The sequence below is a fragment of the Myotis myotis genome, unplaced genomic scaffold (assembly GCF_014108235.1).
Source record: "Myotis myotis isolate mMyoMyo1 unplaced genomic scaffold, mMyoMyo1.p scaffold_m19_p_1, whole genome shotgun sequence".
Lineage (NCBI taxonomy): Eukaryota > Metazoa > Chordata > Mammalia > Chiroptera > Vespertilionidae > Myotis > Myotis myotis.
The window spans coordinates 140403429-140431193 of NW_023416313.1; the positions used below are offsets into that span (position 1 = coordinate 140403429).

The window sequence follows — 27765 nt, forward strand, 5'->3', positions numbered from 1 at the left end:
AAGGTCCCAGGTTCGATTCCAGTCAAGGGCATGTACCTTGGTTGCGGGCACATACCCAGTAGGGGGCGTGCAGGAGGCAGCTGATCGATGTTTCTCTCTCATCGATGTTTCTGGCTCTCTATCCCTCTCCCTTCCTCTCTGTAAAAAATCAATAAAATGTATTAAAAAAAAAAAAAAGAAACTAAAATGACCAAAAAGATTAGGGAGAGACTCCCCCTCACCCCACAATGAATTTCAACCTATTTCCCATCTCTACTAAAATAGATCTGTAAACCCTAGATGGAGAAAATTATGTTAACACTTTCTGTCAGGACTGGCATCATCTTAGCTTCTCTGTGACTCAGTTTCCTCATCTTAAAATAGGGCTAATAAAAATAGCCACCTTATGGACAGTTTTCATATTACTCAAGAAAATGTACTAGTAAAACATTACTGTAGTGCCTAGAGTATAGTAAGTGGTCAAAAAATATTAGCTTCTGTCAAAAATAAGGTGGGAGCAGCAGTTTTATGAAATCTTTTTTTCAAGTAACATAACTAATTTGAAAAATATTTTGCTATATATACTTTTAATAAATTAATTACTTTGTAATCTCAACAGAAACATGGAAAATTTTGAAAAATAAGCGTTCTCTAGATGTTTATATAAGCAAGGTTGTGGTTATATTAAAATGTATAGTAGATAGAGTGCATTTTAGTCATCTTCCTAAAGTGAAACTTCAGATAAGAGCCAGGGGTATGTTATTTGCAAAATGCAGTTATTTATCTCATTGACAGTGCACACTAGGGGGTCACAGGTGCATTTTAGACTTGGGATTTTAGATATGGGATTACCAATATGAATTGCCTACTTCTTTTAGATGTCATTTATATGAGAAATGTATTGAGGGCCTTGGAGATAACTTTATGCCCTACTTATGATCTCAAGCTTTTTACTGAATTATTTATTATTGCATTGTGTTAGCTATTTTGCTTCTTGATAGATCATTTTACACCACAATATTGCTGCTGCCTAAGGGGGAAAAATGTCTTTTCAGCAGTCGTAATGACCTCAAAAAGGGTAATTTGATTCTTACGATAGGATTTTGACTTGCCTGGTGGTTATAAGAAATTTTCTCTATGACATTGAGGTTATTTTTTTCCCTTACACAGTCATAGACATTGCTTTTCTCCTTCTGTTCATTAGGTTTCTTCCAGAAATTATTTCTCTAGCATTTATTACCTTTATCCTTAATTGTATATATTTTGGTCAATTCCCTTTGAGAATTTAAGAAAGGAAAGTGGTTTTTTTTTAAACAAGAAGGTAAAATTCATGTGTCTTGTAAAGTGATTTTGTTAATGCCATTGTTTGTATTGTTCCTTAAAATTGACATTTCTGAAAATAACCTAATATGTACTTTTCTTGAGGATTTTCAGTGTTAGGTAATGGATGGTATTGGCAGGCGGACAGGACTGATTGAGAGGGACAACCTAGATGGCTAAAGCGGCACACAGGCGTGAGGAGACATTTGGTGGATGGGTAAAACCTGTTTTTTGGCCTCAGGGGCAGCATCACAGCCAGAATTTAGACGATTGGCCCAAACCAGAGGATACAGTAGGAGCTGAAAATTTAAATACCCATAGAAGTCTGCAAATAATGTAAGTGAATAGTGCAGGCCAGGTGGCAACTGTGGCCTGTTCAAGAGTCCCTGCTCCTCTAAGAGGCGCTATATGGGAACATGGACCCAGGTATTTATGTAAATCTTACATTTAAATATTAGTAACTGATTTTTTTTCCTAATTCATTACAAGCCAAATTTGGTTAATGGGGTATTAGTTTGTGACTACTGTCTTTAAAAGAGACTCTTTTCTGTTATTTAGTAATTATGATGGCCTAATACTGTAGGTAATTTTATACCAGTAAACTCTCTGGGAGAAAAAACAATGAAAGGGAGGAAAAGAAGGAAAGGAAGGAGGGAGGGAGGGAATGGGAGAGAGGAAAGAGGGAAACGGGAAACCTTCTCCATGTCTCCCATCTGATTTTCTAATACATCTTTACTTACTGGCTTCTCTATAAAAGATTGAAATTTGTTTAGGGAATATGAACTATATATTTTACATGTTTTAGTTTAATTACCTGTAGCATTCTGTCTATATTTCTGTGCACTTCCAGTGACCTGTTCATGTTTAGCTTGGAGTTTTATTTATAATATATCAAACTTAGTGTTTGTTTTGTTATCCTCACCCGAGGATATTTTTTTCAATTGATTTTTAGAGAGTGGAAGGGAGTAAGAAGAGAGAGAGAGAAACATTGATGTGAGAAAGAAATATTGATTGGTTGCCTCCTGCACACACCCCCACAGAGGCTGGGATCAACACCTGCAACCCAAGTACATGCCCTTGACCAGAATCAAACCCACCACCCTTCCATGTGTGGGCTGATACTCTATCCACTGAACCACACTGGCCAGGGCTCAAATTTAGTTTTGATACTTGAATAAGAATACTCATCTTTTTAAAAAAATAAAAGTCCTGTATTTCTTTTTTTTTAAATTTATCTTTATTGTTGAAAGTATTACAGATGTATTACATCTGTAGGAGTGCTCATCTATTACATATATGGTGCCTTCTCTGGTGTTTAATATTCTTGTTGATATCTGTCACTCCTATATATAATACTAACAATTTGTTTTTAAAAGTCAGCTTGTGTGTTTTTAAATTTATTTTCTTCAATAATTTTTTCCAACTTACCATGACCTTTTAAAAAATACAGAAAAATTAAAGGATAGTAAAAAGATAACTCACATACCCACTACCAACATTCAGCTGTTAACATTTTGCCAAATTTTCTGGCTGACTAATTGGTTTGCTAAACCATTTGAAAATGAGTTGCAGACATCATGCTACTTTACTAATACATACTTGAGCATGCACATTCTAAAAATTAAAAATTCCATAATCACAGTGTCGTCTTATAAGTTGGTAAGTGTGTGTGTGTGTGTGTGTGTGTGTGTGTACACACTTTATGTTATTTGTATTCTGGAAAGGCACTAGGGTATGTTCAGGAGATGCTCATGAATTTAAAAACAAAACAAAACCTCCTCTGTCCTTTGTTGATTATTTGCTACAACAAAGTGAAGGCTACATTGGATCTGGGTCAGAGCAGATATGGTTTTTATTGCTGCAATCCTTGGACAACATCCAGGTGCCTTCTAAAACAGGATTTTACTTTCACACGGCTCACAGAGATAAGGAGACTACTGGTTGAGTTGGAACTCTTTCCCAGAACTGCTAGCCTCAAGGTACAAGCAGAGTCTTACTAGGCTAGGGGAACAGATGCTAACGGGAATAATACCTTCTGCTCCTGGTTTGGATCTCCAGGTAAATGACTGCATATCTTCCTAGGTAAAGCCCAGGGAGATGTGAAGCTTTCCTATAGAGTTTTAGTAGGAGGTCTAGATATCTGTTAATATATGCACCCAAGACCCATTTTTATGCAGTAAGACCTAGATATAACAGACTAATTTGGGCAAAAGTCTGTTATATAATAAAGTAGGTTTTCTGAATGTGTACGTTAAGAAATTGGCAAATTAGTCAGTTTACCTGTTTTTACTTATGTAGACACATTTGTGTAATGAAAACTGATTATGTATGAAAAGTTTAATATCACAGAAAAGTTTTCTATATGTATTACTGTAATTTTAAATTTATACTGAATAGGTCTAGTAAATGGGCGCATTCACCAGTTACACAAGTGACTGCACACGGCTGGGTGTGGCTTAGTGCCCATGTGAACATCAGCTGGCAATGTGTTAAAACTGCTGCAGAAAGTCCCTCCTCCCAACAGCAGAACCAATTACTGACAACAGAACCAATTACGGTGTTGGATGTGATGGAATCACATGCCAATCATTCACCGAACATTGTTTACAAGCACGGTGACTCTTGGATTTAAATATGTAGACTCTAATTGTAGATATGTAATATTTATTCATGTTGGCAAAATTACTACAGTGTTTTTTCCAACATATCCATTTGCTAAAATTTGTTTAAAAATAACAGTGAATTAATAACAAAAGAGTAGCCTGTTAAATTTAATTATGAGCAAATCTTGGTTAAAAGCATTTTTAAATTAACAAGGTGTTAATCTTCACATATGACATACGGACTGGAAATTTTGCCCAGTATATTCGAAGTTCATTAAATAGAGGTCCACAAAGTGTAAAGTTTACTGTACTACAATGGAGCACTTGAATAGTCTAACCTCAAAATTTTCAGAATTTTAATGGAATGTCTCTCTGGTTAGCACACTTTTGCATATGAATGTCAATCATGCTACTCTGTTTTGCCTGTCAGCTTCCTAAATAAGGAGTAGAGAATACAAAAATGGATTTTATGTCTTTGTGAACAGGAGTTTAGTATTGGGATTTTCCCAGTTTCTCCCTAGAGCTGTTATAAAAGATGTCTCTATTTAATTACGCGTTATGCTATTCTGTAGAAGGTTTCCTTCCTTTTCACTCTCATTTTAAAATGTTATTTTCCTCTGTTTTTTTCTTAGGTGTATTGACTGATGTTTAATAAGAACAATTGAGACCAGTTAGAATTTTCTGCAAGGAATGGAATTAGCTCATAGCTTATTGCTGAATGAAGAAGCATGCAATCAACTAGGTGAAGTTCAGAAGGCAGAGTTCATTTTTGATTGGTTGAGATATTTGGAAAAGCTCTTGCTAGCAACCAGCAGGGTAGGTAAAACTGCAAAAACTGGTTTTTGTTTGTTTTTCTTTAAGCCAGATAATATTTTGTTCCTTTGGTTTGCTTTTCTAGTTCTGTTCAGAATAACCTAAATTAGCTTTCAAATGCTAGATCTTAAGACTTTATAATGAAATGTTACAGGAAGTTTATTTATTCTGTTCAAAAAAGCAATAAAAATTAGCCCATATTTTTTTTAAAATTAAATCTTTATTGTTCAGATTATTACATTTGTTCCTCTTTTTTTCCCCCCATAACTCCCCTCCTCCCAGTTCCCACCCCACCCTCCGCCCTCACTCCCCACCCACTGTCCTCATCCATAGGTGCATGATTTTTGTCCAGTCTCTTCCCGCATCCCCCATACCCCTTTCCCCCCCAAGAATAGTCAGTCCATTCCCTTTCTATGTCCCTGATTCTATTATAATCACCAGTTCATTCTGTTCATCAGATTATTTATTCACTTGATTCTTAGATTCACTTGTTGATAGATGCGTATTTGTTGTTCATAATTTGTATCTTTACCTTTTTCTTCTTCCTCTTCTTAAAGGATACCTTTCAGCATTTCATATAATGCTGGTTTGGTGGTGATGAACTCCTTTAGCTTTTCCTTATCTGTGAAGCTCTTTATCTGACCTTCAATTCTGAATGATAGCTTTGCTGGATAAAGTAATCTTGGTTGTAGGTTCTTGGTATTCACCTATTTTTTATATTACTCAAAAATATTTCAGAAACTAACTACAGACTACACTGTATTAGATTATATTTTCATTATATCCTATACTTTATGTACCTCCATATGCATGAAGCCCTGCATACTTTATGTACCTCCATATGCATGAAGCCGTGTAGTATAGTGCTAATAATGTCATAGGAGTTTCAATTTAAAGAAAGGTGTGGACCCTTTAATGGGAGAGTCATTGAGTAAACATATCCCCTTTTAAAAGCTTATAAAATGGGTACAAAAAAAGAACACTAATCACTCATACCCTTCGTATACATTCAGCAGTTATTAATATTTTGCCATATTTGATTGACCTATTGATTTACTGAGCCATGTGAAGTTATGCTTTACTTCTAAATACTTTTTGCATACCTCTAAATAGAAGGATATTCTACAAAATAACAATAGTATTTGTAATGCAGAAGAGGTACAAAGACACTGTTTATGGAGACGTTTAGAATTTAACAAAAGACAAAATCCATACACTAAATGAACAGATGTTTCACTGTGGAAGTTTAAGAAGTCTTGGTGAGCATCTAAATACCATTACCATTATAATGATATTCTGTATTCCTTTTTGAGAGAGAAGGCACATAAACTGGAGTAGCATTATTGGCGTGAGGGGCATAAGCTTGCAAAAAGAAAATTACACTGAACTTAGAAAAGGATCTGAGTAAAACAAGTAACCATCACAAGGTCAGCTCTGATACTGGATTATAGGTTGTTGCTTATTATGCAGCGATATATGGGGTGGGAGCGTAGTAACTAAGAAGCTCTTACTGAAATATAAATTTGCTCTACCTTTCAAACATAGAAGAAAGATGTAGGAGAAATAGAGCCATTGTCTTTGTTCACAGAGACTCCAGTATATTGTGGTCCAGAATTTATTTTGTGGAAATAACCAGCAGGGCAACTAACTACCTATTCATGTGATAATGAAGATCACACCACCAATTTACTTATAATTTTTAATCAAAATAATTTTATACTTTTCTAGAGCCTTTTAGTTCTCCAATATATGGAAAAAAATAGAGGATTACATGTAATTATGTTGATTTGAATTGTCTTTTTGTTATCTTTTTTTCTAGGGTGATGTGAAGGAGAAACAGAAGACTCTTGTTGAGCAGCTCCTGTCTTTGTTGAACAGCTCCCCAGGGCCTCCTACCCGCAAACTCCTTGCTAAGAATCTAGGCATTCTTTATGGTATTGGAGACACATTCTCTGTCTATGAGACAATCGATAAATGTAATGATCTTATTCGTAGCAAAGATGACTCTCCAAGTTACCTTCCCACTAAACTGTAAGTTAGATATTAAAATGGAACAAGAATTAAATAGTGCTTCCTTATAATACCATTTTAATAAATAACCCAAACTACTTAATAATTATTTTGAAGCTAAATATAAATTTTTTACTCATTTTTAAATCCAACTTTAAAAATAATCTAACATATTCCTACTGACTGAGAAAGAGTTCTTTAAAAAAATATTTTAGACATATTTGAAGTCTAGATTTAGAAATGAAAACTGACTCACTAAAATTTTAGCAATTGAATAATTAAGCAAAGGTATTTTAAATTCTTAATGCATGTTTTAGATGTCCTTTTAGTGTATTAGTTCTTAATAGTTAAAATTAATGGTAAATGTCATAGAAAAATACTCTTCTAAGATCCTAAAAATAGCAGCTTAGTTTCTTTCTCTATAGAATTCATTTCATTTTTATTACCTGTGTTTTAGGGAAGTTGATTTGCCATGTATAATTCCACAATAGTAATTTCATAGAAATTTTTGTTGATTTAATTTTAGCTTATATCAGAATATATTTTCTGGTAGTTTTCACACTTGAGAATATTATTGCTTTTCTTATCTTTTACCTTTAAGACTGTCTTTAAGTATCCTCTATAATAAAACCCTAATATGCAAATCAACCAAACAGTAGAACGACCGGTCACTATGATACGCACTGATCACCAGGGGGCAGATGCTCAACATAGGAGCTGCCCCCTGGTGGACATTGTGCTCCCACAGGGGGAGCGCTGCTCAGCCAGAAGCTGGCTCATGGCTGGTGAGCGCAGCGGCAGTGGCAGGAGCCTCTCTCGCCTCTGGCAGCACTAAGGACCCCTCGGGGATGTCCACCTGCCAGCTTAGGAGCAGGGAGCGGGCCTAAGCTGGCAGGTGGACATCCCCCAAGGGGTCCCAAACTGTGAAAGGGAGCAGGCCAGGCAGAGGGTCGTCCCCCCCCCCGTGCACGAGTGTCATGCACCGGGCCTCTAGTCTAATATATAAAAGCTTTGAGGGAATGGAATTCTTGGGCTGAGATTTCAATTAATTGAAGATACATATTTTAAAATTTTTTGTTATTCAAAATGTAATATTTGCCCAAGCTGGTTTGGCTCAATGAATAGAGAGCGTTGGCCTGTGGACTGAAAGGTCCCAGGTTTGATTCCAGTCAAGGGCACGTGCCTGAGTTGTGGGCTCAGTAGCCAGTGGGAGGTGTGCAGGAAGCAGCTGATCAATGATTCTCTCTCATCATTGATGTTTCTATCTCTCTCTCCCTCTCTGAAATAAAATATATATATGTGTGTGTATATATATATGTGTGTGTGTGTGTGTGTGTGTGTGTGTGTGTGTGTATAATTTTTTAAAAAAGAAAGTGTAATATTTGATACTCACCTAAGTGTCATGCCTTAGAATTTAATGGGTAGATTCTGGGAAATTTTATCCTTTAAAAGTAAAATTAAGAAGTCACCTTTACATATTCTAAGTAATTTTTTTATTTCTGTTATTTCCATTCATGACTAATTTTTCATTTAAATGTTGTTTCAGTGCTGCTGTGGTATGTTTGGGTTCCTTGTACAAGAAGTTGGGTAGAATACTGAGTAACACTTTTACTGAAACAGTGGGGAATATTCTTAAAGCTATGAAGAGTGCAGAGGTAAGTAACTACAAGTTTGACCAAAAATAAAAGATAGTATTTTACAGGTTTTATGGTTTCTTTACCTATGACAAGCATTCATAAGTATGTACAGAAATAAACATTTGGCCCAGTGATCCTACTTTAAGGAATATATCCTAAGAAACCCAAAACACCAGTTGGAAAGAATATATGTACCCTTATGTTCATAGCAGCCCAATTTATAATAGCTAGGATCTGGAAACAGCCTGAGTGCCCATCAGTAGATTAGTGGATTAAAAAGCTGTGGTACATTTTAACCATGGAATACTATGCAGCTGTAAAAAAGGGGGGTGGGTGGGAGGATCCTTTACCCTTGGAGACAGCATTGAGGGACTTATAGAGTATTATGCTAAGCAAAATAAGCCAGTCAAAATCAAGTATCATATGATCTTACTCATATGTGGAATCTAATGAACAAAATAAACTGATGAACAAAATAGATCCATAGACATAGAAGCTTGGAACAAACTGATAATTATCAGAAAGGGGGGTGGTAGAGATCAACCAAAGAACTTACATGCATAAGCCCATGGACACAGACAATACTGTGGTGAAGGCCTGGCAGAGGGAAGGGGGTCAATGGAGGAAAAAGTATGTAATACTTTCAGTACTAAAGATTTTAAAAAGAAATAGAGCCATAAATGAAATATTTCTAGGCGATACACATGTACTTTGTATATTGCTTTATTAGAAAAGCAGTAATACAGTAATAGGATTTTGTGTATTCAGACAAATACAAATGGGCAAAACTAAGGTATTTGGTAGACCCATCCCTCCTCCTATCACCTCTTCCATCTGATACTACTTACTGGTGCCAGAGCAAGTGCTTGACACCAAGGACCCAGATACATAGTTGGTAACTACTATATGCCTAATGGATGGATTAGTATTATACCAGCATCAGAAGGGAGTAAGGAATATAATCAGGGTTGGAAAGAGCGTAGAGGATGTAAGTATGACCAGGATCTGGATGGCCTTTTAATTGTCAGAGGAGTATATGCTCAGCCTTAGTCTCATTGACTTGTTGGCATCATTTACCGCTGTGGAACCCCCTTTGTTTCTGTAGCTCTCTCTTTGATTCCCAAGACACTGTAGTCTCTTGCCAACTATAGCTTTACCGATCAGATTGAAATTAAAGCATTTGTATGTTTATATATCAAAAATTTTAAATCTTATTCTTAATAGTCAAGGATACTTAAGCACCTTTAAATATAAAAACATCACCCCAGTTCTTGTTCTTACCTTACTTAGAAAAACAATCTAGAAGACAGTTCTGAAATAACTTATAAAAATACTGGTAGTTTCATGCACTTTTTTTTTTAAATGTACCAAGATAAAAAATGGGAAAATTCGAATATTAAATATGTTGACTTTTGTCTTCCATCTTCAGTGTACTTAACTTCCTGGGATGTTGAAATCATTTAGGGCATTTAGTAAAACATCAGTAATATAAGCAGCTACTACTTGAATGTTTATTATGTGCCAGGCTCTATGGTGAATGTCTTCCCAACAGGGGCTTACTAGTATTTACTTCTTACACTGGCTCTATGCAGTTCATCCTAACGTCATTTCATAGATGAAGAAAGAAGTAAGAACAACTTAAAGTCACACAGATACTAAGGGTCAGAGCCAAGACTCAAATCCAGGTCTTTTTAAATCTAAAGCCCAGACTTCTAACCTCTGAGTTAAATTACTTGGACCAGTAAATGATAAAAATATTAATAGTTATAAAATCTATTGAACATTTACTGTATTTCAGGCACTACTCTAAGTACTTTACATGTAGTAACTGTTGAGCCTTGGGACAACTGAGAAGTGGGTTCTATTACCTCCGTTTAACAGATAAAGAAATAGATTTGTTCAAGGTCAGGTGCCTAGTAGGTGTCAGACCCTGCACTCTTACTATGTTACCTCATTTATAGCAACCATTTATTGGCTATTTAACAACATGCAAGCTTTGTGTTAGGCACTTTTCCATATAATTTCACTTAATCTTCACATCAACATTATGAAATTTGTATTGTGTTGAAGTGTAATATAATGTTTATAAAATAGCAACTATTAATGTTTGTTGATGTCAGAATAGGTTGGTTAGTATGTATAAAAATCTTGAGTATTTCTCTCATTTATGAGATAAATTTCAGTGCTTAATGCTATTCTTCACAGTACTTTTATCCCTCTATTTAATTTTTTTCTTTTCTCTCTGTTAGTCTCAAGGTCGATATGAGATTATGTTGAGTCTGCAAAATATATTGAAAGGACTTGGAGCTGCTGCTACACCTTGCCACAGAGATATTTATAAAGCTGCTAGATCCTGCTTAACAGATAGGTCCATGGCTGTTCGTTGTGCTGCTGCAAAGGTGAAATGGTCTAATAAGCAGAATTTCTATTTGAAAAGTAAATCAGTTTATTCCTGTGAAAACACTGGAAACACCCCCATGATCTTAGAGCTGCAACTTTGGTAGTCAGCTGTCCCACTTTAAGATGAGGAAACTGAGACCCAGAGAGTTCTATGAATTTCCCAAGGTTCATCTAGTAGTTAGCAGTGCATTGTCCAGTGTAGTGAGTTGAAATGATCAGACTCAGTATTCCTTTGCTACTAAGCTTCCTTCCTATAATTGTATAAACTAAAATTTACATGTAAGGTTTATGTTGTTTGAAAGTGATTTGTTTTTATCATGCCTTGTTAACATTTGAATAGATAGTATAGTAAAGTTGTTTATGATGGAATTATTTTCACAATTGCTCATAGCCAGTTGACTGGTTCTAAGGACATTTTTAAAAAAATAGATTTGTAATGATTTCAGAGAGGAAGGGAGAGGGAGAGAGAGATAGAAACATCAATGATGAGAGAGAATCATTGATCAGCTGCCTCCTACATGCCCCACACTGGGCATTGAGCCTGCAACCTGGTCATAAGCCCTGGCCAGGAATTGAACCATGATCTCCAAGTTCATAGGTCAACACTCAACCATTGAGCCACGCTGGCCAGACCTAAGGACATCTTTTACAGCCCTCTCCTCCCACACAATATGGACACATTGCTTTTATGATTTTTAATAAGTATTCACTTGTTGTCCCTGTAATCATTACTTAGAAACTTTGGGTTTGTGTTCTGTTTTTGTTAAATCTTGATATTTTCTACAATTTATCTAGATCAGAACTTGATACTTACATTTTGTTTTTCATTAATTCCTGTTTTTCCACTTGAGTAGTGTCTCTTTGAACTTCAGAACGAGGCCAGCTTCATGTGGAGTACAGACCTGGACAGTGTGGCCACACTATGTTTTAAGTCATTTGAAGGTTCCAATTATGATGTGCGGATTTCAGTTTCAAAGCTACTAGGGACAGTGTTGGCTAAAGCTATAATTTCTAAACATCCAGGAGCAGGTAAATTCATTTAATTATTTTCAAATGACTTCTGTAATTGTCTTCCCAATTGATTTAAATAAACATATGTAGCATTACTACCCATTAATTTCTTTTTTAAAAAGGCAGACTATCAAAAAAATCAGTTTTAGTTTGTAGCATTGCTCTAGGTCCTAATATTTCATTTTCAAATAATTCAATAAAAATTTGAGGGGAAAAAATTCTTCTATCTATTTACTCTTGAAGAAATTTACTTTATTCAATCACTGTCTTCCTCTACATTCTGGGTGTTTTTCTTTACGTAAATGTGAAGTATTATCCAATAAGAGGGATTATCTAAATCTTGAGAATTTTTTTTTAAACAGCATGCATCTGATTACAGACATTTATTTGGCTTGCTATTTACTAAGTCTGTATAAGGGAGTGATGATATAAATAATTCCAAACAACAGCTATTTGAAATTTACTATATTTGGAAAATTTGCTTTGTGTTAGTTTTTGTTCCCTATTTATACACTTCAGGCAGTGAGCAAGGAAGGATAGGGTATATTTTAAAATGAGAGTTTGCCTGGATTTAATCTACAGCATATATAAAATAATGACGAATAATTGAAAACTTGCTCTATTATTCTATCTTCAAAGAATAAACAGTCTCACACAAGGGAAAATGTGTTTGTTCTGTACAACCTTGCCTCTCTCATGTTTATAGACCAGGAGTACTGACATCACCTTGGAGCTTTTAAGAAATTCAGAAACCCAGGTCCAGCCCAACTTAGTAAAATAAAATTCTCATTTTAACAAGAACTCTTAATGGTGGCTGGCAGACATAAAAGATAATTTGTATACACAATGAAGTTTGAGAACCATTGCTCTAGAAATTGTTTATTGTTATTAAAAGCGGATTCTGTTTTTTCTAGGAATAGTGTTTTCTGAACCAGCGATGAGAGAGGACAGGCAGCATATACCATATCAGAATTACCTGAGAACACTAACAAAGTGTACAGTCCTCTCATTCTCCAATTGAGACCCACAAGTTTAAAATGTATACTAAGAACTTTTTATTGTGGTTCTTCTAATCTTGTAATTCAATACTTTCTAATTTATGGTGGAGATGGGAGGTAAGGTGGAAAGGTGGATGGGAAGAGGAAGAAGAAAAAAAAAAACACCCACAAACCAGAAAAAAGTTGTTCAGGGCATTTGAGAGGTTAAATCTTGAGCCACCTAAAAATTTGAAGTTAGGAGACATGTTTAATTAATCCATGTTGAAAAGGTGAATTGTACATTAATGTGTCATTAGCCGTAGCACATATTTGCAATAAAAACAAGTAAAAATGTAGAATTATATAACAAATGTGAATGATATTTAAATATAAACCCTCCTATCGTAGCACTAAACTAATACCAGCAATTTTGTAATCAGACTAAACAAAATGAAGAACCAGCTTCACCAACACCAAAACACTTTGGCCTAATATTTTAGAAATTCTTTCATCTGTAAGTTCTAGCTTGGATTGTAATTGAGTTATTTTCATACAACTAGAAAGTGATCTAGATGTCATGATAGATTCTTTTTAAAGTAGGAGACTAATAGCAATAAAGCTTTTAAGAATTTGGAAAACAAATGCAGTAGAGGATTGTACATTTCAACCGCAATATGCAAAGATTATGAGGTACAGAACTGAAATGACATTCTTAGTCAAACTAATGAGCTTAAAATAGGTTGTATTTCATACCAATGTACTTAAAAAGCAGAGATTGAGTATGACATTCTCCTAGCATTGGGGTAAGTTGCCAGGAGTTTGTGTAATCTTAATCACCTCTTGACCATGAACCTTAAGTAGGTCTTTAACGTTGGCTGGCAGATATAATTTCCCTAGTCCATTCATTCTCCCACTTTCTTATTGACTATTTTATACCTACTTTTCCCCCATCTTATTTTCACTTGATGGCCTATCTTCCATAGGCTTCCCTATCAAATTCACTCACCTTGTACCATCTGTACACATATACTCTGACTTTCCTACTATTACTCAAGATGAATTATGCAATCTTCTGTTAAAGCCACACTTTTGATACACTGTATATTAGGGTTCATCCTCTCACCTGCTCAAGGATAAAGCTCTAGGAAGTCTCCCTTTCATATTTCAACATTTCTTTCTATATCAAGTTATTCCATACAAAACATGCTTTTTTTTATGCCTCCCACTTAAAAAAGAAAATTGTGTATGTCAGCCAGCTAGAGCCCCATTTCTCTTCTTCCTTTTGCAGAAAATTCCTCAAAAGAGGTTTCTTTTGTTTTGTTTTCTGGACTATTTGCATCAATTTACTTATTTATTTTCAATTACAATTTACATTCAGTACTGTTCTATATTAGTTTCAGATGTATAGCATTGTGGTTAGACAATCTTGCACTTCACAGAGCAGTCCCCCCCACCCCAATATTTCAAGTACCCACCTGGCACCATGCACACTTATTGTTGACTATATTCCCTCAGAAGAGTTGACACCCTCTGTCTTTAGTTCCTCTCCTGCCATAATTTTCAAACCCACTTAAATTAGGATTTTTCCCCAGTCACCACCAAAATTATTTTTGTGAAGGTAACCAATGACCTCCATGTTCATTTATTCACTCAGTAATAAGTAATTGGTTGAGTGTTTATATTGGGCTAGATCTGTTCTGAATATATAAATCTGTATGTTATTGAGCAAAACAGATAAAAACCCCTGCTGTTTTGGAGTTATGTTCTATATTTAGCCATGCTAAAGCCAGCAGACAACTCTCAGTTGTCTTACTTGACCTTTTAGCATCATTTAGCTCAGTTGATCCTCCTTATTCTTTTCTCATTTTCCTCTTAGGACCTTATGGTCCTTTAAAAATCCCTTGGTTTTCCTTCCTTCTCACTAGGAATTCCTGTTCAGTCTTCTTCAATGATTCCTTGTCTTATCGTAGAAGAATCACATTACCTAGTACTTGGTCTCCTGCTCTTTATGTCTACTCATTCTCTTGGAGACCTTATCCAATCTTATGGCTTAAATACCATCTAAATATCACCTATATCAGGGATTCCTGGATTTATATCTTTAGCCCAGAGTTCTCTCCTGGACACCAGACTTTCATATCCAGCTGCCCATTGGACATTTCTATTTTGATATCCATTTGATGTTTCAAATTAACTTGTCCTAAAGTGAATGCTTGACTTCGCCTCCCCACAACATACTCACACCGGCTTTACTTGCGGTCTTGCTAATCTAAATTGATGATAACTCTATCCTTCCAGGTGTTCAAACAAAATTTATGAAGTCACCCTTTACTCTTCTCTCACACTCTCAATAGCTATTCTACTTGACAATCTTAAAACATAACCAGAATCAGGATTCCTTGAAGAAATGGCTTATTATGGGGTTGGAGCTAGAAAAGTCTGAACATGAGCCTATAACATCTTATGCCAAAAAGTAAGGAACTCCATTGGCCAGCTTTCTCAAGAGTCTTCCACTGGTCAAATTTAAGACAATATTAGAGACAAAACTAGTAACGACAGAAAATGGATAACCTATTAAATAAAAAGGAATCTTATTTTTATAGATTACTGAAGATAAGTAAAGGAAAAGGAAGAGCTCTTTTTTATGGTGGAGTTCAGCTAATAACTGTAGAAAGAGTAATTTTTAGGCAATGGCATTATTGGAATTATTACAGTAACTAGAGGCCCAGTACACTAAATTCGTGCATGGGTAGGGTCCCTAGGTCTGGCCGGTGATCTGGGCCGATCTGTGGGGTGACCAGCGAGGTGATCGGGGGCTCCCGCTGGCACCAGCCTTGCCCTGCCTGGCTCCACCTGCTCACCAGCCCTGCCCCCCCCCACTGCTGCCACTGGTCGCCTCCCGCTGTGGGGTGACCGGCAGGGTAATCAGGGGGCCCCTGCTGGCACTGCCTTGGGTGGCCTGTGGGCTGGGGGCAGCTTCTTTGTTGAGCATCTGCCCCCTGGTGGTCAGTGCGCGTCATAGTGACTGGTCGTTCCATTATTCGGTCGATTTGCATATTAGGCTTTTAGTATATAGGATAATTTATGCAGGTAGGACTCCTCACTACATTCTTGGGTGAAAGTTTGATAAGTCATAGAATATTTATGCCATCTTAAAGTATCATCACATAGGTTACATAATAATTACAATGGGGAAAATACTATTTGACAGTGGACAAACCTGGCCGACATCTTACTCAGTTGTTCAAAGATAGTATCACCAATGCAGGGGCAGACTGACACCAAGCCTTACAGTGCCCTTGATGTTATGCATTGAGAAGGCTTACAGCAATACTTACTTAGTTCTCTTGCCAAAAATTCTGAGGAAGTACTGGACAAACTCAAATTGAGGGATCTTCTGTAAAACAACTAGTCATATGTATGTTCTTAAAAAATGAGGAAGTAATAAGGAAAATATTGTGAGTGTAGCTGGAGGGTATATGGGAATTTATTTTGTAGCTTTTTTGTAATTTTGAAAATTTTCTTAATAAAAAAAACTTAAAAATACATATGTATGTCTGTTCAGACTCCACTTTATGGCAGCCACCTTGATCTAAGCCACCATCACCCTTTGCTTGAATTAGTTAATTGTTCCTAATGGGTTCTCCTACTTTTACCTTTGCCCTTCTATACAGTCTCCTCTTAGCACAGAGGCCAAGCGACAGATTGTATCACTCTTCTGCTCAAGGTTCTCCACTGGCACCTTACTTCACTTACATCCTTACAAGGATCTATAAGATCCTTTGTCTTCTCTCTACTCATCCTTGTAGCCTGGTCTGTTTCCTACTAGACCCCTCCACTGCTCTGTCTACGTATCTCTGCTTGGACTCACTAGGCACCATATCTCTCCTCAAGGCTTTTTTTTTTTGTCTGAGCTATTTCCTCTGGCTAGAACACCTTTTCTCTAGGTAGATCCTAGAACTTTCGGATCCTAAAGTTTTAGGATCTGCATGCCTAATTCCCTCACTTACGGAATTATGTTCAGAGGTCACCCATTCAATTAACCATTCCCTGACTACCTTGTTGAAAAACACAACACTGCCCCCTCCTATATTTCTGCCCTGTTCTATTTTTTTGTATGGCTTTCAGTCACTGTCTAGCATACTATATGTCTATTCATGTATTATATTTATTGTTGTCTCCTCCCTAGAATTTATGATGCACAAGGGCATGGATTTTATACTATTCGCTAAAGTTTCTCTTCCAAAGGCCATCATAGATTTTCCTTTGTTTCCACGGAACATCTCTTTAAGCTAAGGAGTAGTTTTTTTTGGTTCATATTTTTGATTAATGAAAGTTTATTTCTGTACTATGTATGACTTGAATCAATAACAGGAGTCAGAGCTCGTGACCATCATTTTTCAGAAAAATGAAAGGAAGAAAATGGGTTCTTTTTTTTTTTAAGGAGATGCTCAAAGGGAGAATCAGCTGTGTCAAACTGAAGACAGACTAATCTTTTAATTATTGTAGCCTCAGGGCTGACTGAGAAGTTTTAGTAATATTTGGCTTTGATTTCTTCAGAGACTGGGGATATAACAAAAGTTGTACTTGCAGTTGAGAAGTTTTAAAAGTAGGATACAGTGGTTACTTTATATAAGCCTTTGGAAAAATAAAATGATTTAGGCATTTTAATTATTTTAAAAGAATTTCAAAGCATTGTATTGCATTTCTCATTCTTGGAGAATTGGGACAATTTATTTGTTTTCCATTGTTTTAGGATATTGTTAGCCTTTTAAATTCTTTGAGGAAAAGAGAGCAATAGCTCATAATCTCAAAGTGATGTAGACTTTAAGACGTCACTGAAAGGATGCTTCGGAGTCCATTATGATTTGACCTCTGAACCCTTGTGTGAATTTTTGTGTTAACATGTATGAAGCCCTGTAAATTTTGCATTTTATTTGAGTTTTTAATTTATTTTTGTTTCCGTTAACATTCTAATCAAGATCATGCATTAAAATATAGTCTGCAAAATACAAAAATCACATGTTTTGTTCTTTGTTATAGCAGCCTCACGTCAAAGCATTCGCAGAGTATCTCTGGAGGAAGTTCTGGAATTACTAGGAACAGGGTTTCTACGTGGGAGTTCAGGATTTCTTCGAGCCAGTGGTGATATGCTGAAAGGAACCAGTTCAGTCAGTAGGGATGTTCGAGTTGGAATTACTCAGGTTAGGATCATAAGTCAATATCTAAATGTAATTCTCACTGGCCTGTAATGAAAGTTTTAGGATCTGACTCCAGCCAGAAGTGATACTATGCAGGGTCATCACTCATGATCTTATATTTATAAATAGATATGGTGAGGCCAAAACACTTTTTAAAAAATACGTATTTTTATTGATTTTAGAGAGGAAGGGAGAGGAAGAGAGCAATAGAAACATCAATGATGAGAGGGAATCATTGATTGGCTGTCGCCTGCACATTGGACCAAGCTCGCAACCCAGGCATGTGCCCTTGACCAGAATCAAACCTGGGACCCTTGGGTCCTCAGGCTGACGCTCTATCCACTGAGCCAAACCAGCTAGGGCTAGGCCAAAATGCTTTTTAAAAGCTAGATTACGAGAGAGAACCTTATTTACCATAAAGCCACCTAGATAGGCTATTCCACACAATATTTTCAATTCCTAGTAATGGGATATTTTTGTTTTATTTCCTTTGAAACATGAGTATTTTGTTTTTAGGCCTTGTATCTTTATGTATCTTGTGGTTTAACATGTTTTTTATTGTGTTTATGTGTGCATGTACAATTCAAGTTTAAGCTATTAGGTAAATATTTTTCAGCATGGGCAGTATTGTATTTCCATTTTATATGGTTTCAACTCCTAAGTAAACATTACAGCATGTTATCTACTTAAGTGCTTAAATTCCTGGTCCTAAACAAAATTTAATAAACTAAACTCTGGGAAAAGTATCTTAGAATAAAACAAAACAAAGGTTTCTGCATTCTTTCTTAGAATCATCTTGTTTCCTGAATGCCATTATGGTTCAAAACAAGCCTGTATTTTTTTTAATTTAAAAAATATAGATATATCTCTATTGATTTCAGAGAGGAGTGAGAGGGAGAGATTAACATCATTGATGAGAGAATCGTCAATTGGCTGCCTCCTGCACACACCCCACTGGGAATGTCCCAGTATAATTAATTGTAAACTATGTTTTTAAAAAAACAGATTACATAAGAAAATTGTTCTTGTATCTCTGGAGTAAGATAACCCATTAACTTTCTTTAAAAATATATATATTTTTATTGAAGGGAAAAGAGAGAGAATGATGAGATAGAATCATTGATCGGCTGCCTCCCACTGGGGATCAAGCTGGCAACCCAGACATATGCCCTTGACTCGAATCGAACCTGGGACCCTTCAGTCTGCAAATCGACACTCTATTCACTGAGCCAAACCAGCTAGGGCAACCATTACTTTCTTAAAAATAAAGAGCAGTGATTCATCACTATAAACTTACAGTTTCTAGAACTAAAATCCCTTAGAGTTATGATATTGGAACACAGTTAATTCTTACAATGTGTTCATATGCTTTATTGGATTTTCTTGTTCAGAATGTGAAAGAGCTTGAATTCTTTGTTCAGAGAAGCCACAGACATATTTTTACATATTAGTTGGCTATGCTGACTGTTCTGAAACCTTTTAGAAAGCCAAAATAAAACAGGCACCATTAATGCAAGATTGCAAACTTCAGTTTGGCTTAGAAAACAAAAAAATAGTGTTGTATTCATATAGCTAAAGTGGCTGTAAATGAGAAAAGATAAAAGAAATATTAATAAATTCTGCATATTTGTGGAAGAGAAGATATTAACATAGAATTGAAATTATTTCATTTTGAAGATAAAACTCCTCCTTCTTTTTTAGGCTTATGTGGTATTTATTTCAACACTCGGAGGAGCATGGCTAGAGAAGAATTTTGCTGCCATTCTTTCTCATATGCTAAGCCTTGTGTCACAGTCACACCCTAAAGTCACCCAAGCTCAGGCTGATGCTGTCTGCAGTCGCCGTTGTGTTTCATTTATCCTTCGAGCTACTATAGGAGGCCTTCTTGGAGAAAAGGCTCAAATTGCTGCTGCTAAGGATATTTGCCAGGCTATATGGAAGTTAAAGAAAGTTGTCGGTATGAATCTACTAAAGTGACCTGTTTTAACAGTGCTAAAGGAATTGTCCCTAAGGAAAAGCTACACTGGTATATTACTATATTAATACAAAAAAACACTAATAACAGACATCAGTTGTTTCAGAGTAGTTAATATATAAATGATACATAAGTTACCTAACATAGTAATAACTATCATATGTATAAATCTTAAAGGCTGGTAATAATATTTCATCAGAATTCATGATCTTACAATAGAAGCTGATGCATTGTTTTTGAAACAGTTTTTATCTCAATTCCTGTACTGTTCATCTTGTGTATCAATAAAATTGGAATCTTTTTTAGTTTTCCGTTAGTTCTCTCTTTCAGTGTCACTTGCTAAGGGAATAATAAGGGATCTCTGGTCAGGTTGCTTGAACTGATTCGGTAAATTAGTTCAATTCTTTGTTGATGCAAGTCCTCTTTTTAATATTTCAGTTATATAGATCAAGTGGAGGTACTAATTTTTGCTTTTATACTGTTCCACTCCTAACACTCACCTGCTGTAATCTATTTTAGCAAAGCATTGTTGCATAGTTAATTCTTATACTTCTGTCAGATGCTGTGATGTGTGACGGTAATTTGGAAACCCGGCTTGGCTCCACAGATGTAGCAGCCAGCCAGCATATGCTGGTGTGTGCTTTACAAGAACTCGGAAATCTCATACACGGTCTCGGGACCACAGCTGCGCCTTTGCTGCAGGATTCCAGTGCAGGTATCTATTGTTGTGGGTCATCTGAACTTGTTTTTATTTTTACTCTAGACAACTTTTTTCCAAGGAAGAAAATCTCCTTCCTACAGTTTATTTATTATAGATACCACTGTGTATTTACTAGAGATGTTTTATGAAATATATATACTAGTAATCAAGATGATTAAAACATATATATACATATACATATATACATATATACATACATATACATATATACATACATATACATATATACATATATACATATATACATATACATACATATATATATATATAGGGAGGGGGGTTGCTTTTGCTATTGAAGGTTGTTCTCTATGTCTCTCCTACCACCCTGCTTTTCTCTCTGGGGATAGTTAAGATAATGGAAAATGGAGAAGTAAACCTGAACTCATATCTCTCATCTGCAGTGAAAACATTAGTTTTTATATGGTACAAGTAATTCACTTCCTCAAAGTTTTTTGTAAGCAATCTCTGTTTTCTTTCTCTTCTTGAAAATTATTTAATCATTGTGAGAGATAATTCACATTATACAGAGTTCAACCTTTTAAAGTATACAATTCAGTGGTTCTGGTATGTTCGGAGTTGTACACTACCTAATCCCAGGATGTATTCATCATCCCAAGAAGTCCTGCACCCATTAGCAGTCACTCCCCATTTCCCTGTCCCCGAGCCTTTGACAACCACTAATCTGCTTTTTGTCTCTATGGATTTTCCTGTTTGGACGTTTCATGTAAATGGAATCATACAGTATGTGGTCTATGGTGACTGGCTTCTTTCACGTAGTCACTTTTAAAAATAATTTTTAATGGTTTTTGTCCTTTGTGATGCACATTTCCTGTACACTAAAGCTTTACATTATATTTTGTTCATAAACTCTTTATCCCAGGGTACATATTATTAAAGTAGCAGTCGATATGAACTGTTATATGTTTGGATGAAGGTGTATGTTGAATCACTGCAAATGTGGATATTTGTTCTAACTAGTAGTGGTAGTCCACTTTCTTCATAGTTGTTTAATAGTGCATTGAGCACCTAGCAAATCCTAGAGCTTAACATTTTGTTCTCATCTAAGAGCAATATAGTAGATAGGAAGTATACTAATTACATATATAAATGTGCCAGAAGGGATTTTTTTTTTAAAAGGAGGATAGAGCATGGTGTGTAACGTTTCTTCTCAAGGTACTTTTGTTACTTACTGATAATTTTTAAAAATATATATTTTTATTGATTTCAGAGAGAAAGGGAGAGGGAGAGAGAGATAGAAACATTAATGATAAGAGAGAATCACTGATTGGCTGCCTCTTGCACACCCTACACTGGGGATGGAGTCCACAACCCAGGCATGTGCCCTGACCAGGAATCAAACCTTGACCTCCTGGTTCGTAGGTCAACACTCAGTCACTGAGCCACACCAGCCTGGCAGCTTACTAATTTAAATGCTAGTATAATTAATAAGGATCTCAAGATAAAGTAAACAGAACATTGGCATATTTAGGAAATACAAGTTTTCTTTTGTGTACTGACTTAAGCCAGTTTTCATGAGATATATTAGAAAAAACAATTATTGGATACAAAAGTTATTTATAATTATGTATCACTTTTTTTCTGATTTAGCTTTTGATAAAGATAATATATACTTGATTCCTGTGACTATTTATTCCTTTGACTTAGTGAGATTTATCTGTGTAGCTAAGGCATTGTTTCTTTTTTCTGTTCTCCCAGGCGTTCTTGACAGTGTCATTTCAGTTATTCTTCATCCTAGCATGTCCGTTCGGCTAACAGCAGCCTGGTGTCTACACTGCATTGCTGTGGCATTGCCTTCTTACCTGACGCCGCTCTTGGACCGTTGCCTTGAGAGGCTTACTGTACTTAAGTCTTCACCCGAAGCAGTGACTGGCTTTAGCTTTGCTGTGGCAGCTTTATTGGGAGCAGTGAAACATTGTCCTTTAGGAATTCCTCATGGAAAGGGCAAGGTAATGATTTCATTCTCTACATACAATAATGACATTTTAACTTTTTCCTAAAAACATCATGGTCTTCTTGAGATAATTCACATTATACAAAGTTCACCCTTTTAAAGTATACAATTCCATGGTTATGGTAGGTTCAGAGTATCACCCAGTTGCAGCCATGCAGGACAAATTTCTGAGCAGTCAGCTGTGTATCACTTAAGTGTTAAATATTATCAACATAATTAGTGTGAAAATGGAAGGACTGGTTAAATAATGTCTTACCCACTCTTAAACAGGAATGCTTTCTGTACTTTTTGTTAAAAGTATCTTCATTTAATAAAAGAACTTGTTCCTAAAGGCTTTATTTTGATATATATTTAGCTCTGCCATAAAATACATTTTAAATTGCATTATAGCCTGGCTGGTATGGCTTAGTGGTTGCATGTTGACCTATGAACCAGGAGTTCAGGGTTCAATTCCCAGTAGGGTGCATGCCCAGGTTTCAGGCTTGATCCCCAGTAGGGGGCGTGCAGGAGGCAGCCTATCAGTGATTCTCATCATTGATATTTCTCTCTATCCCTCTCCTTGTTCTCTGAAATCAATAAAAATATTTAAGTTGCATTGTAAAAGACAAATAGAGCTGCAAAAGAAATCTTAAACTTCATGTGATAATTTTATAGTTAATATTATTAGTGGTGATATTATTTTGAAATTAAATATAGTTAGATAAAATAGACACAATGTTCTTAGGAACCAAGATTTTCCATATTTAAAAAAGTGCTCTAAGCATAACCAATGGGCAGAAGACACTGGGGGTTAGGGGAGGCCGGGGGAAGGTCAAAGGGGAAAAAAAAGGGAGACATATGTACTACTCTTTGTAATATTTTAAACAATAAAACAAAATTTTTTTAAAAAGTGCTGTCGTTATAGAAGCAAGAAAGTTAAGTAAAAGTCCATATGTTAAATTTGAATAGAAAATATTACTATGAATTTACAATTTCCTATTTTTGAAAACACTTATGTCCTCTGTCCAGTGAAAAGACCTCAAAGCAATGACAACCAAGTAGCAGGGATAACCCCTAGTGCCCAGATTATGGCTCTAAATACCATTTCTAGTAAAGGAACCAGAGCTTCATGGAGGAATGACTGGTTCCAGGTCTGGGGCAGGAAATGCACAGTACAAGCCTGGAATATCTGGCCAACACCATTTGAATTAAGGTGACTAACAACTTTGGGAAGTGCTACCTTCATTTAAATTACATTCTAAACACATTACATCTTGCGAAGTAAAGAATTACCATTGCATTTATATAGTTAAATTTAATATCCACAGATGTTATTAGGTTAGACAGACAGGATGGTTTGTTTGGTTTGGTCCTCACTCTCTGAGTGTTATCCATTGAGTATAGGCCGCAAGTAGTCCTAAATTAGCAGTAAGTTGATTGGTTGTTTTAAAATCCACTAGCCTACCTCTTTAGAAAATTTACATGCCAAGTCATAATAAAAGTGATTAGTAATTGAGATATTTTCTTAGGCATAGTAGGTACTTGTTGGCTTTTGTACTGTACAAGCATGCATTAGTCATGAATGTGAAATATCTGGTTTTTCCTCTCAGTTTATAACACTGCCTATTTCATAGACTTTTAAAATATAACATTTTAATGAATCTCACTGTACTTTGAAACTTACTTCAATATGAGGTTATTTTGAAAGCTTTTAACCTCTGTAGTATATAGCCACTTAGGTATCAAAGTGGTATGCAAAATTTTAGCCCAGCCAGTGTGGCTCAGTGACAGAACATTGACCTATGAACGAAGAGGTCACGGTTCGATTCCCAGTCAGGGCACATGCCCAGGTTGTGGGCTCAATCCCCAGTGGGGGCTGTGCAGGAGGCAGCCAGTCAGTGATTCTCTCTCATCATTGATGTTTCTATCTCTTTCTCCCTCTCCATTTCTCCCTGAAATCAGTAAATCTATATATATTTTTAAAGTGGTATGCAAAATTTTTAAAAGATTCCTGTAATGAGGTTTTCTTTGGTAGTTACTATCTAAGGTGGTTACTTAAAAATAAAAATAAGTTTGAATTCTATACAGCTAAACTTAAACAGTTGTACAATGTTGTTGCACATGTTCTACAAACAATTACAGAGTTTCTGTGTACACTTAATGCCAATATATGTGAGAGTTAAATTTTCAAGACATTATTATTAGTTGCTGTTATTTGTCCAGTAACCTTAAACTGATATGCTTTTTTTTTTGCCTTGTTCTTTTATATATAAATAGATTATTTTGACATTAGCAGAGGATTTGCTGTGTTCTGCTACTCAAAACAGTCGCCTTTCAGCTCAGCGCACACAAGCTGGATGGTTATTGATTGCTGCTTTGATGACATTAGGTAACAGTCTTGTGGAAGGTTTACATAACTATGAACTTTGTGTTTTCTGATGTAAAATATTGTAATGGGTGATTTGACTAGACTAACTTTTAATATATACCAGAATTTAAATATCTACACAAATACTTGTTTTCTAGCCAGTCACCTTAGGAAGCTATATACTTACTCCATTCCCCAAAATGTGTTGTTTTTATTTTTTATTTTTTGGCTTAAACAACAGAAATTTATTGTCTCTCAGTTCTGGAGGCTAGAAGAACAAGATCAAGGTGTCAGCAGGGTTGGTTTCTTCTGAGGCTAACAGATGGCCACCTTCTTGTTATATCATCACATTGTTGTTTTATTCTCTCTGTGTGTGCATCCCTGGTGTCACTCTGTGTATTCTTTTTTTTTTTAATATTTTAATCTGAATAATTCTTTACTGGCAGTTTTTTTCAATAGTTTTTCTTCATTTACAAATCGTAAATGGCTTTCCATTGCTTATAAAATTAAAACAAAATCTTGTCTAAACAGCTGCATTGAAGTATAATTGTTTTTATTGTTTAAAGTATTACATATGTCTCCTTTTCCCCCGATTGACACCCTCCCCCACTCCCACCCCCGAGGGCAGCCCCCACTGCCCCAGTGTCTGTGTCCATTGGTTATGCTAATATGCATGCATACAAGTCCTTTGGTTGATCTCTAAACCCCTCCTCCCCTGCCCCTTGTCTCTGGATCTGTTTTTGTTAATCAGTTTATGTTGATCATTATATCCCACATATGAGTGAGATTTATGTGATATTTATCTTTCTCCAACTGGCTTATTTGCTCTCCAGTTCCAATCATGCTGTTGCAATCATGCTGTTGTAAAAGTTCCTTTTTTTTGTATAGCAGCATAGGATTCCACTGTGTAGACGTTCCATAGTTTTTTTTGTGTGTGTGTTTTTTAATTAAATCTTTATTGTTCAGATTATTACAGTTGTTCCTCTTTTTCCCCCCATAGTTCTCCTCCACCCGGTTCCCACCCCACCCTCTGCCCTTACCCCTCCCACTGTCCTCATCCATAGGTGTACGATTTTTGTCCAGTTTTTTCCTGCACCCCCACACCCCTTTCCCCCCAAGAATTGTCAGTCCACTCCCTTTCTATGCCCCTGGTTCTATTATATTCACCAGTTTACTCTGTTCATTAGATTTTTTATTCACTTGGTTTTTAGATTCACTTGTTGATAGATATGTATTTGCTGTTCATAATTTTTATCTTTACCTTTTTCTTCTTCCTCTTCTTAAAGAATACCTTTCAGCATTTCATATAATACTGGTTTGGTGGTGATGAACTCCTTTAGCTTTTTCTTATCTGTGAAACTCTTTATCTGACCTTCAATTCTGAATGACAGCTTTGCTGGATAAAGTTATCTTGGTTGTAGGTTCTTGCTATTCATCACTTTGAATATTTCTTGCCACTCCCTTCTGGCCTGCATAGTTTCTGTTGAGAAATCAGCTGACAGACGTATGGGTACTCCCTTGTAGGTAACTGACTGTTTTTCTCTTGCTGCTTTTAAGATTCTCTCTTTGTCTTTTTTTTTTTTTAATATATTTTATTGATTTTTTACAGAGAGGAAGGGAGAGAGATAGAGAGTTAGAAATATCGATGAGAGAGAAACATCGATCAGCTGCCTCCTGCACACCCCCCACTGGAGACGTGCCCGCAACCAAGGTACATGCCCTTGACCGGAATCGAACCTGGGACCTTTCAGTCCACAGGCTAACACTCTATCCACTGAGCCAAACCGGTTTCGGCTCTCTCTTTGTCTTTTGCCCTTGGCATTTTAATTATGATGTGTCTTGGTGTGGTCCTCTTTGGATTCCTTTTGTTTGGGGTTCTCTGTGCATCCTGGACTTGTAAGTCTATTTCTTTCATCAGGTAGGGGAAGTTTTCTGTCATTATTTCTTCAAATAGGTTTTCAATATCTTGTTCTCTCCCTTCTTCTGGCACCCCTATAATTCGGATGTTGGTGCGCTTGAAGTTGTCCCAGAGGCTTCTTACACTGTCTTCATACTTTTGGATTCTTTTTTGCTTTTTGCTTTTCTGGTTGGGTATTTTTTGCTTCTTTGTATTTCAAATCTTTGACTTGATTCTTGGGATCCTCTTGTCTGCTGTTGGATCTCTGTATATTATTTTTTATTTCAGTCAGTGTATGCTTAATTTCTAGTTGGTCTTTCTTCATATCCTCCAGGGTCTCACTAAATGTATCGGCGGTTTCTAGAAAATTCTTGAAAACCCGTATAATTGTGGTTTTGAACTCTATATCCAGTAGTTTGATTTCCTCCATTTCTGTCATTTGTGACCTGTTTCTTTGGCTCCACATTTTTTATGCTTCCCTGTGTTGGTAGAGTGGCTTTGTGTGCTAGGTGTCCTATAGGGCCCAGTGGCTCAGCCTCCCCAAGACTTGCTTCAGTGGGGCTTTGGTGCTCACTGAGTCTGCCCCCTCTGTGTGTCCCTTATGGACCTGAGGAGTTGTAATTGGATGGTCCCACTCTGACCACAGGGTACACTGGCTCTTGGATCTAAGGAGGTGCTAATTTAGCCTCTGCCTGAGGCTACCCAGCAGGAGATACGAAGAGATCTGCAGATTCCCCTTCCTTGTTTGGGGTTTGGAGGTGCCCAAATGAAGCCCTGCTGTGAAGCAATGCAAGCTGCTGTGGGGCCTTGGGCCTTCTCTTGGAAGTTCTGGATCTGTCTGGCTCAGCTGCAGTTTGTTAGGTAATTTTCAGATTGCAAAGGGCCAGGGCATTCATATGCAA

The 27765-nt window shown here is 36.3% G+C and overlaps 1 protein-coding gene across 13 annotated transcripts in view; it reads left to right on the forward strand.

Moving 5' to 3' along the window:
- The window catches only part of HEATR5A (HEAT repeat containing 5A), a 112156-nt gene that overhangs the window by 11578 nt on the left and 72813 nt on the right, over positions 1 to 27765 (forward strand). For 7 of the 13 annotated variants that reach the window (XM_036353682.1, XM_036353725.1, XM_036353736.1 and 4 more), the window contains exons 2-11: positions 4535 to 4718; positions 6535 to 6746; positions 8272 to 8380; positions 10612 to 10761; positions 11617 to 11791; positions 17794 to 17954; positions 19653 to 19908; positions 20486 to 20641; positions 22364 to 22614; positions 24876 to 24987. In XM_036353682.1, the coding sequence (XP_036209575.1) occupies positions 4593 to 4718; positions 6535 to 6746; positions 8272 to 8380; positions 10612 to 10761; positions 11617 to 11791; positions 17794 to 17954; positions 19653 to 19908; positions 20486 to 20641; positions 22364 to 22614; positions 24876 to 24987 (1708 nt within the window). In that variant the 5' untranslated portion in view covers positions 4535 to 4592. Of the gene's footprint in view, positions 1 to 1617; positions 1636 to 4534; positions 4719 to 6534; positions 6747 to 8271; positions 8381 to 10611; positions 10762 to 11616; positions 11792 to 17793; positions 17955 to 19652; positions 19909 to 20485; positions 20642 to 22363; positions 22615 to 24875; positions 24988 to 27765 lie in introns of those variants that run through there. The other 6 variants (XM_036353672.1, XM_036353708.1, XM_036353690.1 and 3 more) reach the window with 6 other exon arrangements.